A 13058-nucleotide genomic window follows, 5' to 3' on the forward strand; every position below is an offset into this window, starting at 1 on the left:
ACAAATAGGAAAAAGAGGCTACAATTTGCACAAGCTCACCAAAATTGGACAGTTGAAGACTGGAAAAATGTTGCCTGGTCTGATGAGTCTCGATTTCTGTTGAGACATTCAGATGGTAGAGTCAGAATTTGGCGTAAACAGAATGAGAACATGGATCCATCATGCCTTGTTACCACTGTGCAGGCTGGTGGTGGTGGTGTAATGGTGTGGGGGATGTTTTCTTGGCACACTTTAGGCCCCTTAGTGCCAACTGGGCATCGTTCAAATGCCACGGCCTACCTGAGCATTGTTTCTGACCATGTCCATCCCTTTATGACCACCATGTACCCATCCTCTGATGGCTACTTCCAGCAGGATAATGCACCATGTCACAAAGGTTGAATCATTTCAAATTGGTTTCTTAAACATGACAATGAGTTCACTGTACTAAACTGGCCCCCACAGTCACCAGATCTCAACCCAATAGAGCATCTTTGGGATGTGGTGGAACGGGAGCTTCGTGCCCTGGATGTGCATCCCACAAATCTCCATCAACTGCAAGATGCTATCCTATCAATATGGGCCAACATTTCTAAAGAATGCTTTCAGCACCTTGTTGAATCAATGCCACGTAGAATTAAGGCAGTTCTGAAGGCGAAAGGGGGTCAAACACTGTATTAGTATGGTGTTCCTAATAATCCTTTAGGTGAGTGTATATATATATATATATATATATATATGTGCATCTTATGTGGAGTATTCAAGTGCTTTTCCTTATAATTTAGCACTCTTAATTAGCCCTCTAATCAACAGGCATTGAGACTCAAAGATTTTTATTTTTAATCTATGTGGCCATGGGCATTATCACAAGTTGGATTTGTATTGCTTAAAATGCATCAGTTTACTGGCTAATTTACAGCTTATGTGTGAATTGGTTGTCAAGCTCCAACTCGCAAACAAGTGACACCATGAAACTATAGACTGAAGTCGCAAGGCATTACTCACATGCTACTCGTCTACCATGTCTCACAATTAATTAAGATGGCAAGTATTTATTTTTTTATACCAGCAATGAAGGAAGAACCTGCTGTTTCCTATTGTAAAAAAAAAAAAAACTTCTGTGCCGATATGGCCCTTGAGATGTAATGTCACAGCATTTTAAAGCTGCATATTCGACAAGATGTGTGGGAGATGCAAGCAACACGGACAGGATTCGACGAAACCCAATACGAAGCTGTAAATGACGGCGAGTGAGACATACTAAAAGAGGAATCATATTTTAATGCTGCATGCTGCTTCTCATATACTATAACTCTACAAAGGTTTACAAGGGTTGATCTGTCAAAAAGTGACACCTCTATCCCCCATCACATGCCAAGACATTTGATCTTCGAGGTTATAGCACTGAAAGAAGAGCAGAAAAGACCCCAGTCAGGCATCGTATTTGCCTACCATGTGCTGTAATCTGTAAATGCCAGCTATGCATGCAGGTTTGATACGTGATTCTACCAGTTCTGATTTCAGTCCAGTGATTCAGTCCTCCCTGCTCATCTGTGAGGCAAGGTCTGAGAAGTTGCACATGGGTTTTGGTGTCGATGGGCTGTTGTGATGGGAGATCATTTGGTTTTCACCTTCAGGCTATCCCTCCGGGTGGTCTTGCTCTTGTTTTTCGGAGGCAACACTCTCAGCAGAACGAACGCTGGAGACAGGGATTGCCCCATGAATGGAGGACTGGTCACTTCCTTGACCATAAGAACATAGTCACCTAGCAGGAGAGAGTGAACGGAAAGGTTAGAAATAGACCTGGCTTCTGGGCCTCACACTGCGATGCTCTCTCCATGCAGGCACCGCAATGAGCAATAAAGCTTGTTTTGCTGTTAATAAGAGACAAGATAAAAATTCCAATGGATATCAAAGTATGTATGTACAGTGCAAGATAATTTAATGGTCTGTTTGAGATGCCGCTTTAACCCGGCTTTCATTTATACGATTGCCATTGTTTCACTATCATAGAACTTAAGCTGTGCACTTTTTACATAACTGAAAGTCTAGTTTCATGTACAGCAGCATTTAGCACCTCTTGAATGCTGGCGGAAGGAATTTCAAACTAAAGCGAGTGTTGGAAATGTCATAAATGGGTATTCATTGAATCATTCAACCAACTGTTTTTCAGATTATGGCCATGGTTAAATCTTCAACACCGAACTCAGGCCAGGAGAATCTGCATAGGTCAGATGTTATTAACGTGTTTTATTTTGGGCCATGGGACCACAGTGTGGAAAGAACTTGGGGTGTGCTTGTGTTCGAATGACTGATTGGTTTATGGTACAGTCCCCCCCAGTTGCCATAGTGATTCATTGGTTTTGAATTTCAGAAAATTGAGGCTGGAACTCGTCCATTAACAGACGTTCCAGCTGGGATCTGTTCTTCCTCAAAGGTCCAAGCACTCTCTCACGTTTTGGTCTAACAAGATCAGACTTGAGTACAATATACCTGTTGGCATCCCAAACTCTAGGGGAGAGGTGCTATCTCATGTCTGTCCAGCTAAGTTTAGAAATATATAGTTTTTGTTCCAACATTCACATTAACTAACCAATGTTAGCATGTTTTGCATTCAGATAACTTTATCATGTGTTTTTGTCAATCTGCTCCACAATAAGATATATATGTTTTGCTTTGTTCCATTTCCTGACATGCCCTAAATCTATTGACTTCGTACGAGCTTCTTTACAATGATGGATTCTGTTGCAGATGCTAATTATATCAGTTCTGCCTTTTTTCCTCCCACATTAAAGATGTAGTCAGTGGCATTTAATAGAAAAGAGACAGAGAAAATAATATACGCAAACAAAATACATGAGAAGAATCTATGCCAGATTAACATGCAAAGTCTTGTGAGTAAGCACATGGAACGAGTACAGAAGACTTTATTGGTGGCATGTGAGAGATGCATTAGCAATTGGAGAATAGCCTTGGAGCACTCATGACTCCACCATGAATGTTCAAAGATGAAAAGACTTCCAGGAGATTAGAGAGAGAGGAAACACTAACCACTGCAAGGAAACATTGAACTATTCTAACTCGCTACAAAGGATATGTATTCCTCAGACTTAATGATGACTTAATGATAGATTCCAAGGCATTTGGGAAGAAAGAGTTACAGAATCGCCAGCAGTCCTACAATGCAGAATTTATAACCACATCTTAGAAATAAGTTGCAATGGCACATTTTCCAACATCTTCAGCTTCCCAAATCAACAGCACTTGTTATTCTCCTATCATTGCGCCCTCGACTGTTTTATTATATTGAACTAGGTGCTGATGTGTGTGCCAACCAAATTATTGTCTCCTCACTTGCTTCTCTATTCTACCTTCAATCAACACTAAAAGGTTGTCAATGGATCATTTCAAAAGCTTAACATGTCTCATCCTTGACTGCAATTGTCTCATTCCATTGATTGTCTTGGTTATTGCTGGCTTATAAGCAGTTTATTCTTCACAGGTGATTAGGTATGTGACTGATTGCTAAACAAGAACTACAGGGCAAGTTTTTCTAATTAGCCTTCACTGGTAGTATGTTTACACATTACGGTGTAATGTTCAAATGAAAGACAGGACAGTGCCTTTCAGATTCACCAGGCTCTTTTCATATAATAGACTCATTCACAATTAGTAGTATGTTTTACAAATGCAACCTGTTCAGAGCGAAAGCTAAAATGGCATGTTATAATGAACTGTAACCAGCCACAGTGATGCTGTAACACTAAAACATGCCATATTTAATGAAGAAAGGGGAAGATGTAACCTTTAATACTCAAGTTTATATATAGAATCCCCTAAGTAAAGCTTAAAGCAAATCTAAGATATACACTGATCAGCCATAATATTATGACCACCTGCCTAATATTGTGTAGGTCCAAAACAGCCCTGACCCGTCGAGGCATGGACCCCACTAGACCTCTGAAGGTGTGCTGTGGTATCTGGCACCAAGACGTTAGCAGCAGATCCTTTAAGTCCTGTAAGTTGCAAGGTGGGGCCTCGATGGATCGGACTTGTTTGTCCAGCACATCCCACAGATGCTCGATTGGATTGAGATCTGGGGAATTTGGAGGCCAAGTCAACACCTTGAACTCATGATTCATCAGACCAGGCCACCTTCCTACATTTCTCTGTGGTCCAGTTCTGATGCTCACGTGCCCATTTTAGGCGCTTTCGGCAGTGGACAGGGGTCAGCATGGGCACCCTGACTGGTCTGTGGCTACGCAGCCCCATACGCAACAAACTGCGATGCACTGTGTGTTCTGAAAAAACAAAACATACAAGCTCGCATTTTTCCATTCATTTTCAGTGGTATTATTTCTCTCTCTCACTATCTATCTATATCTGTCCGGTTGGGGTTGGTGCTTTGGGTTGCTAGAATACGGAGTAGTTTTTTAGAATATGGCAGTGTTGTAATCAATGTTCTTTCTGGGTTCGTTGTCAGTCAAAGCTAGGTCATGTGTCGTGTGGTGCATTCGTCTCTTCAATCAGTCCACTTTTTCCTACTGGGGTACATGGTGCTGAGTGGCATTCGTGCTATTATGCTGGCATTGATACGCGACAAGTGTGCGCACTCTGCACCGATCAACAGGTGTGTGACATATATATACGTCACCGTCAGGAAGCATGTAGAAAGGGAGATGGGGATACCATGTGGTCCTAAAATTCCGACCTTCGTGCACCACTCCCTGCACACTGTCACAATATATATAAACATATACAAACTATGATTTAATTTTGTGTTGGTAAACGACAACATAAGATTTAGATTTACAGACATGAAAAAAAAACAAGTCACAAGAAGAGAAAAAGCACCCAGAAGAAACAAATAAACCGAATGTACGCAACTCACCACTATTGCACAAGCATTGAAATCTATAGAGGGACCGCTCTAAACTATTATATCTGCCCCTTGGTGTTTATTGAACACACACCCACAGCTTACGATCAAGTTACTGCACTGCTGCATTCCTAGCTGGGACTGACTACATTATCATGCAAAACCTCCAGACAGAGACACACATGTGACATCCCTTAAGCTCTGAAGTATGTTTTCCATAGCAAGTAATCTTTCAAACCCTAAGCCATTCTTCCTGTACACGGAGCTGCTATTCCTGTGTCCTGAAGTGTGATGTATTATGGGCCACTTTTGAACAAAGCAAAAAAAAAAGAATGAAATAAAAGCTGCAGTTTGACCTTTGTTCAGCACTATCTATTTTTATAGACCCACAGATATTGCTCCACTGTGGCAGTTGCTGAAATCCGTGGGCTTGGAATGAACTGTCTTGATGCTCTGTTATGGACAGTATTAATGTAGCACGGTCATGGTTGGACACAAGTAGGCCGTGTGTTAGACTAGGCTAGTTCGTTCCTTTCAGAGCAAACTGTAGCTGTGGGAAGGATCAGACACAACACGTCCGGTGAAAAGGAAAGATTAATTTTATGGATAAGGCTTGCAAATATTTTAGATCATTAAGCCTGATGCAAATCTCATTTAAAATACTAAATATCAACATTATAAGTGTAAGGTTTTAGAAGTAGTAGTAGTAGTAGTATTGAAACCAAAAGAAAAGATGAGAGATCAAATGTCTGTGGGAGTCATGGGGGGAAGGATGCAAATTGGCATGCAGTGCAAACAAGTGTGATACACTTAAATATTTAAAAGAAATCCAAAACTGGACTTCAGAACTCTGCAAAATATACAACCACTTCAAAATGAAGGAGGTAGCGCATATGCTCGAAAAGACAATTAAAGTTGTTTAAGTCCTAGCAGTACGCACATCTCCAATTTTGTTTCCCTTCCTTTACCACTACACTCCACCCAGAGTCTGGCAGCTGGGGAGAAAATTAAAGGCTAGTTTAAATTGGGGTAACCGCTGAGGGACGTTGAAATAAACCAAGTCATTGACATTTTGAAGGTATCTCAAAAAGCACGATGAAAGTCTTTTGAATTTTGCTTCAAAGAGAATACGAGTGTGCAAAACATTACCCATATAATTGGATTTTATTGCCTTATACGCTCCCAATATTGTTAGTGTTCATTAGAATAGACGTTGGCAAATTATAAAAACTGACTTAAATGGAACAATCTCTGCTACTGTCTGAAATTTCAAATTGCTAAAATAAAGCTGGAACATACCAATTGAGTTAGCCATCTAAAGAAAACACGGAGATTAAAAAAGGAAGGGTGTTCAAATGTGCTGCTCTTATTTTCACCAACAAAAAAAGACATACTTTATCATTAAAGATTTAATAGAAGGCTTTACAAGTTGCTTTTAAAAACTGAAATGTATGCGGGCAACTACTACAAATTTTCTTGCCAGTTTAGCTCTGTTGTTAAATCAATTATTGTTTTTTTTTTTGTTCTTAAAGAAAAGCCAAATAATATGTTTCTAATAAAAAAAAGGTTTCAAAGAGGTCAGAAAAGAGGAAAAAGTAAGAACTTCCCAGTGTTTTAACTCAAGACACCCTGAACACAATTTAACGAACAAGAGGGAAAGCTCCCAGGTAAACAGTCTGACCAGAACTAATGCCCCCCCAAAAAAAGAAAAGAACAAAAATTAAAAAAGCTTTTCTTTCCCATTCTCCAGTTTCAGAATTTCATGTTTATAAAAAAATATATAATAGAGGAGATGGAATTACACGTGGGTTTCATGTGCAACTGGGCAGAAACAAAGAGCTTGTCAAGTTAGATCTAGCTCCCATAAAGCACATGTTGAAATTGCATTAATTTCGTGCATTTAAAGTATAGATGGCTGTGAAGGTTTTGCACGGACCTTGCAGCTCAATAGACAGTGCAAGCACCATGGCTGAGCCCAGAAAACAGGCAACTGCTCTGTAATTTACGGACTCTGTTTTTAGAGTGAAACAAGATACAGTATGTTGTTTTTCCTTTTTTCCCTTTCTTAAATGGTTTTCCTACTTCCTATTATCACACATACGTTAATCTAGGAGATCAAACACACCAGGTAATGCAAACCTTTCGCCATTGTGCGTATTTATAAATACACGGGTAGAGGTTACCCAAGCAAAATCTATAAAATGCCTCTCAGTAAACATCAGCAATGCTTGTCCTTTTAATTGACCGGCTTTATGATTTGACAAAGGCTCGAATTGCAGAGAGTCCGGAGAAAACAGGATGCAAATGAGCAAGACCTGCTACACAAGAGTGGAAAAAAAGCAACAACACGAGGTACAGGAGCCAGATTTCCCCCGTCAGGTGAAACGCACTGTGGCTCCAGTATGAGAGCTATTGATAAAAATGTAAGAACCCTTGCCCTCCCCCTTCTCCTCTATTCCCTGGTGGAGTATCGGTTGCAACTTAATACATGTCTACAACACAAAAAAACCTTCTCCACTGGAGCAGTCCATAAAGTCAAGAGTGACTTACAGCGTGGCAGAGAAAGTGTTACTCACGAAGGGAAGACAAGATGGCTTCACTCTCGCCAATTTACTCACAAGCACCCTTTTATAAATGTGCTGAGTAAGTGCGTGTGCCTGGACCTAAATCCACAGGCTTCAGGATGGAGACGCAATTCCATAACCACAGACCCTCCGAGACTGTACCCAAGTGTGCTGGCAATACCCTGCCATTCATTTCACTTCACAGAAAGAGGGACTTTCACTGGGGCTACTGAAATAGGACTGGATTTTCACAAGTGCAGGCATGTAAAATTGCATGGAGATAAGCTTGACAAACACAGGCTGCAGAAAATGTATGTATTCTTTATTGGAGAAAGACCTGCGTGTCTGTTTGTATTACTTTTCTCCAAGCGGCTTGAATAAAGACTCTGTTTGATTCAATCTACTTTACAGTCTGATTTCTGAAAGCAATTAAAAAGGGGATCTTCACAGTCTACACTGGATTGCCACTCATCTTTAAAATGCAGAACAAACAAATAAACGTTTGAAAATCTGCACTATTATAGTGTTGCGACTTAAAACAACAACCATCACCAACCTACCAACAAAATATAATGAAATAAATTATCATCAGGAAGGTAGACATTAAAAAGTCTCCTCCTTTTGAAAAACGGAAAGCACTCTTGTGATTTGGAGACTTCTAAAAACAGAACGCTGCTGTTATTTTAAAAAGGGCCGTCGTTTGTAAAAGCCCACATACCTTCCGCACCAAGAATAAAAAAGAACAAGTGTCCATTTCATCTTTAATACTTCCTGGCTACACACTACAAACAGGGATCTATTTTCCGTTTGTTGCTTTTGTTTTACAAAAAAAAAAAGGGATAAACAAAACAAAAAACAAGAAACAGAAAAAGTAAAAGACAATTTGAAACAGGACGTCGTTATAACAACCCGTGGCAATAGAACTGAAGCAGGGGATGGTCTTCTCACAGCTGGTGGGGTATGGAATTGTATCTGGGTATCAGCTTGGAGGATGGGGAAACCAGTGGGTGGGCATTGTGGTTTTTGGCAGTAAGAACATACAACAGCCAAAAACAAAAGCCAAAAAAAATAAAAACTAATTGCTTGTGCACTTTCCCCTTTCTCCACACTGACATGTTTTTTCTTTTAGTTTTTTTTTTTTTCTATCTCTGCATTGCCTCAGCCCAGATTCAATCCAGCTTTGGGCAGGAGAAAAAAATGGCCTGAAATCTATCTGTGGTCCCCCATGAGGAGCCCAGAACATGACAAATAAAACACGGTCACTGAAGAGTTTAGGTTTAAAATAAACCAAGTTAAACTGGGGCTTCATATTGTATTCAGAAGCCAAAGCCACAGAAGTGAAATAAATAGGTTTTCATACTCTGCATTAATGCGTGACAGGAGAGAAAAATCATAAGCCAGTAGACCGGTCCCTAATGACTGAACATTAGAAGGGACAAGTGTGACACTGCCCTGAAGTGCTTCCGTTAAAAGGATTTAATAGTGGTTTCTTTTAGCTTCAAGTTCCATTGTAGCAGAGTCAGAGTGGAACAGTGTTGGACTCCGCAATCGTACCTGTTCCCGTGTTTCAACCAACTGCAGATTACAGGTGAAAATGCTAAACCAGGAACCACTCTGGCCTTATTGAATTGGAGAAATGCGTTCCAGTTTACATTGATACAGACAGAAATATATATGTTCATCCTTCACATCAGCTTAGTGCCCGTAGGTAGTAGACAACCTTCAACCTCTGTCATCTTGAACTACACTGAGATGTACCAATATTTTCAGTCCTGAGAGATGAGGGGGAAAAAAAACCTATTTGTTAACATAAAGAAAATTATGAAAGGAAGAGCATTTCAAAACTTGTGCACATAAAAAGAAGCCGGTGTACATGCACGGTTTCAAATGAAGTGCCCTTCGGTTACAGATGGAGCGCCTGTAACAGGATACGGGCACAAAGTGATTTTGATCACAGAATAAAGACGAGAGCATCTCGTCAACGGAGAGCATGGGATCTGATGCAGCTGCCTGCGTCAGTGAGCACAAAGCGGCAAGCGTGGAATTCTCATGTTCAATCACAAAGCCCCAATACGACGCCGAGTGTTATTGAACCTATAGTATAAAAGCATCTGAGCGATGACGTTCGTAGCCCCGACTCGTTCTGAATCCCAGACTGAGCCAACTGATGTGTATCCGTGGGCTCCTCGGGAGATGCACGCTGCGCAACAGACATACTCCCCGCCTCGCTCTGCAAGCTAGCGCCGTTCACAAAGCAGTCTGCGGCAGACGGTGATTGGCTCTGACCTGGTCTCACACTCCTGTTGTCTAGGGTGTCTTTTTTTGAATTCCCTCCCAGTCGGCTTGCAACACCGGACCTGCAAAGGGGATGAAATGCGACATAGAATTGGATAATGTCATAAACAACAGTTAGCAGGTTAGATATGTAGACTTATTGATAGATACACAGAAAGAAAGATATCACTCTATACAAGCTAAATTTTGAATATGTTAAATATGAATTAGTTACAAAGCAAGTCTATGAAGCAGCTCTTAACATACAAGGAAGTTAAAATGTTTCATGGTGTTCAATTAAAGCAAACATGTTGCACAGCAAGTTACCCAGTGAAGCAAAATATAGGAAAGAATACAGTGTCTAAAGGAAATGAGACACAGGATTGCATTTTTATTATATTACTGTACAAAATTTCACCAAATATTTAGTTAGCTCAATGGCATGAAAATAAACTATTAAAGTAAATAACAGCAGGTTCTGTTCTTACTCAGAGCTCTGCATCCATAAACTTATTTGATTCATCCCCAGTGTGACACCAGGCCTTTAGTTTAATTGAGTCAGTGCTGTAGATGGTCAGGAAATAAACAGCTGCATTTGGTATTATTTGAGCGGTTTTCATACACAAACGACAATATGAAAAGCAAGCCGTGTCTTCAATTTCCGGTGTCTATAATTCTGACAAGTTATTGTGCTAAGTTTTGTAGCATCCATGCGTACCAAACTGAAAGATCAAATCATCTGACATGTTTACCATGCTTTGATTTAGATGTCATTTGAGGTCAAACTGGAGCAGTTCCAGTATATATTTGGTCACATGTTAACTGTACTCAAAAGTACTGTAGTTTACTGGAGAACCAGTCAAAGCAGTAGCTCTACAATTTGCCTACAGGACAACTTGCATTCTTGGAAAACTGAAAACAGTACCTGTCACCAACCTAATTTCAAATGTGGAATTAGGATTAGGCTCTGATTTTCATAGATTGGTAGCTGTTATTCACACAAATTGCAGATAATTCAACTATACAGTGAGGGAAAAAAGTATTTGATCCCCTGCTGATTTTGTACGTTTGCCCACTGACAAAGAAATGATCAGTCTATAATTTTAATGGTAGGTGTATTTTAACAGTGAGAGACAGAATAACAACAACAAAATCCAGAAAAACGCATTTCAAAAAAGTTATAAAATGATTTGCATGTTAATGAGTGAAATAAGTATTTGATCCCCTATCAATCAGCAAGATTTCTGGCTCCCAGGTGTCTTTTATACAGGTAACGAGCTGAGATTAGGAGCACTGCCTTTAAGAGAGTGCTCCTAATCTCAGCTCGTTACCTGTATAAAAGACACCTGTCCACAGAAGCAATCAATCAATCAGATTCCAAACTCTCCACCATGGCCAAGACCAAAGAGCTGGCCAAGGATGTCAGGGACAAGATTGTAGACCTACACAAGGCTGGAATGGGCTACAAGACCATCGCCAAGCAGCTTGGTGAGAAGGTGACAACAGTTGGTGCGATTATTATTGTGGAAGAAACACAAAATAACTGTCAGTCTTCCTCGGTCTGGGGCTCCATGCAAGATCTCACCTCGTGGAGTTTCAATGATCATGAGAACGGTGAGGAATCAGCCCAGAACTACACAGGAGGATCTTGTTAATGATCTTGTTAAGGCAGCTGGGACCATAGTCACCAAGAAAACAATTGGTAACACACTACGCCGTGAAGGACTGAAATCCTGCAGCGCCCGCAAGATCCCCCTGCTCAAGAAAGCACATGTACAGGCCCGTCTGAAGTTTGCCAATGAACATCTGAATGATTCAGAGGAGAACTAGGTGAAAGTGTTGTGGTCAGATGAGACCAAAATCGAGCTTTTTGGCATCAACTCAACTCGCCGTGTTTGGAGGAGGAGGAATGACCCCAAGAACACCATCCCCACCGTCAAACATGGAGGTGGAAACATTATGCTTTGGGGGTGTTTTTCTGCTAAGGGGACAGGACAACTGCACCGCATCAAAGGGACGATGGACGGGGCCATGTACCGTCAAATCTTGGGTGAGAACCTCCTTCCCTCAGCCAGGGCATTGAAAATGGGTCGTGGATGGGTATTCCAGCATGACAATGACCCAAAACACACAGCCAAGGCAACAAAGGAGTGGCTCAAGAAGAAGCACATTAGGTCCTGGAGTGGCCTAGCCAGTCTCCAGACCTTAATCCCATAGAAAATCTGTGGAGGGAGCTGAAGGTTCGAGTTGCCAAACGTCAGCCTCGAAACCTTAATGACTTGGAGAGGATCTGCAAGGAGGAGTGGGACAAAATCCATCATGAGATGTGTGCAAACCTGGTGGCCAACTAAAACAAATGTCTGACCTCTGTGATTGCCAACAAGGGTTTTGCCACCAAGTACTAAGTCGAAGGGGTCAAATACTTATTTCCCTCATTAACATGCAAATCAATTTATAACTTTTTTGAAATGTGTTTTTCTGGATTGTTTTGTTGTTATTCTGTCTCTCACTGTTAAAATACACCTACCATTAAAATGATAGACTGATAATTTCTTTGTCAGTGGGCAAACGTACAAAATCAGCAGGGGATCAAATAATTTTTTCCCTCAGTGTATAAGGGTATTCTAGCATTACACTTTAATTCAATCATGCTTCATTGTAGGGTACAAACTATTTTCATTGTTTTGAAAGTCTGCAATTAGCCTTTTAATTTAATTTCCACATACATTTTCTCAATATTGCACAAATAAATTTAAAACACATTAAAGCTCACAAACAAGATTCCAATGTTCACAACAAACCACTAGAACATGATTGTTGCTCTCTTCATATAAACTTAAATGGGATTTAAAGGAACAGTCGTTAACAGTTTCAATACTTGGCCAGTGTTCCCCGACCAGTTTCTCAGTTTATTTTTCTTTATGTCAATCTTTTTCATCAGCGCAACCCTAACCTTAACAGAAGCCTAAGTTTACTTGGGATTGTCACCCTAACCCAGTCCAAAACTAATTTCATCCCTCGGTTTAATTTTAGTGCAGAATTTAGCTAAATTACTTTAAATAAATTTCTAAACTACCTAAATGCAATGGTAAGACTATTCCTTACTTCAACTGCATCCCTAATTAGAGCTCACCTTGGTAAGATTCTCTCATTTCAGATTTTCCCATTTTTCTTAAACATGCAAATCTTGAGTTAATGCAGATATGGCAATAAATTTGTCTAACACCTAAATCATATTCTGAATCTTTATTCTCAACTATGATACTGCATTTCAGTGCTGAAAGGAGAGACATGACACTAGCATATTCTATGACATCAGTAGGGTACCGGCCCTTAGTTAAAGCTATTAATCTTGTGTGTGC

General features: G+C 40.4%; 1 protein-coding gene across 2 annotated transcripts in view; it reads right to left on the bottom strand.

Moving 5' to 3' along the window:
- Nucleotides 1-1240: 1240 nt before the first annotated feature.
- Nucleotides 1241-13058, bottom strand: part of LOC136713838 (MORN repeat-containing protein 1) — a 69956-nt gene continuing 58138 nt past the window's right edge. For both annotated transcript variants that reach the window (XM_066691062.1, XM_066691061.1), the window contains 2 exons: nt 9709-9779; nt 1241-1744 (listed from right to left, as the gene is read on the bottom strand). In XM_066691062.1, coding sequence (XP_066547159.1) covers nt 1596-1744; nt 9709-9779 — 220 coding nt within the window. In that variant the 3' untranslated portion in view covers nt 1241-1595. The remainder of the gene's footprint in view (nt 1745-9708; nt 9780-13058) is intronic.

The sequence above is a fragment of the Amia ocellicauda genome, chromosome 18 (genome assembly GCF_036373705.1).
Source record: "Amia ocellicauda isolate fAmiCal2 chromosome 18, fAmiCal2.hap1, whole genome shotgun sequence".
Lineage (NCBI taxonomy): Eukaryota > Metazoa > Chordata > Actinopteri > Amiiformes > Amiidae > Amia > Amia ocellicauda.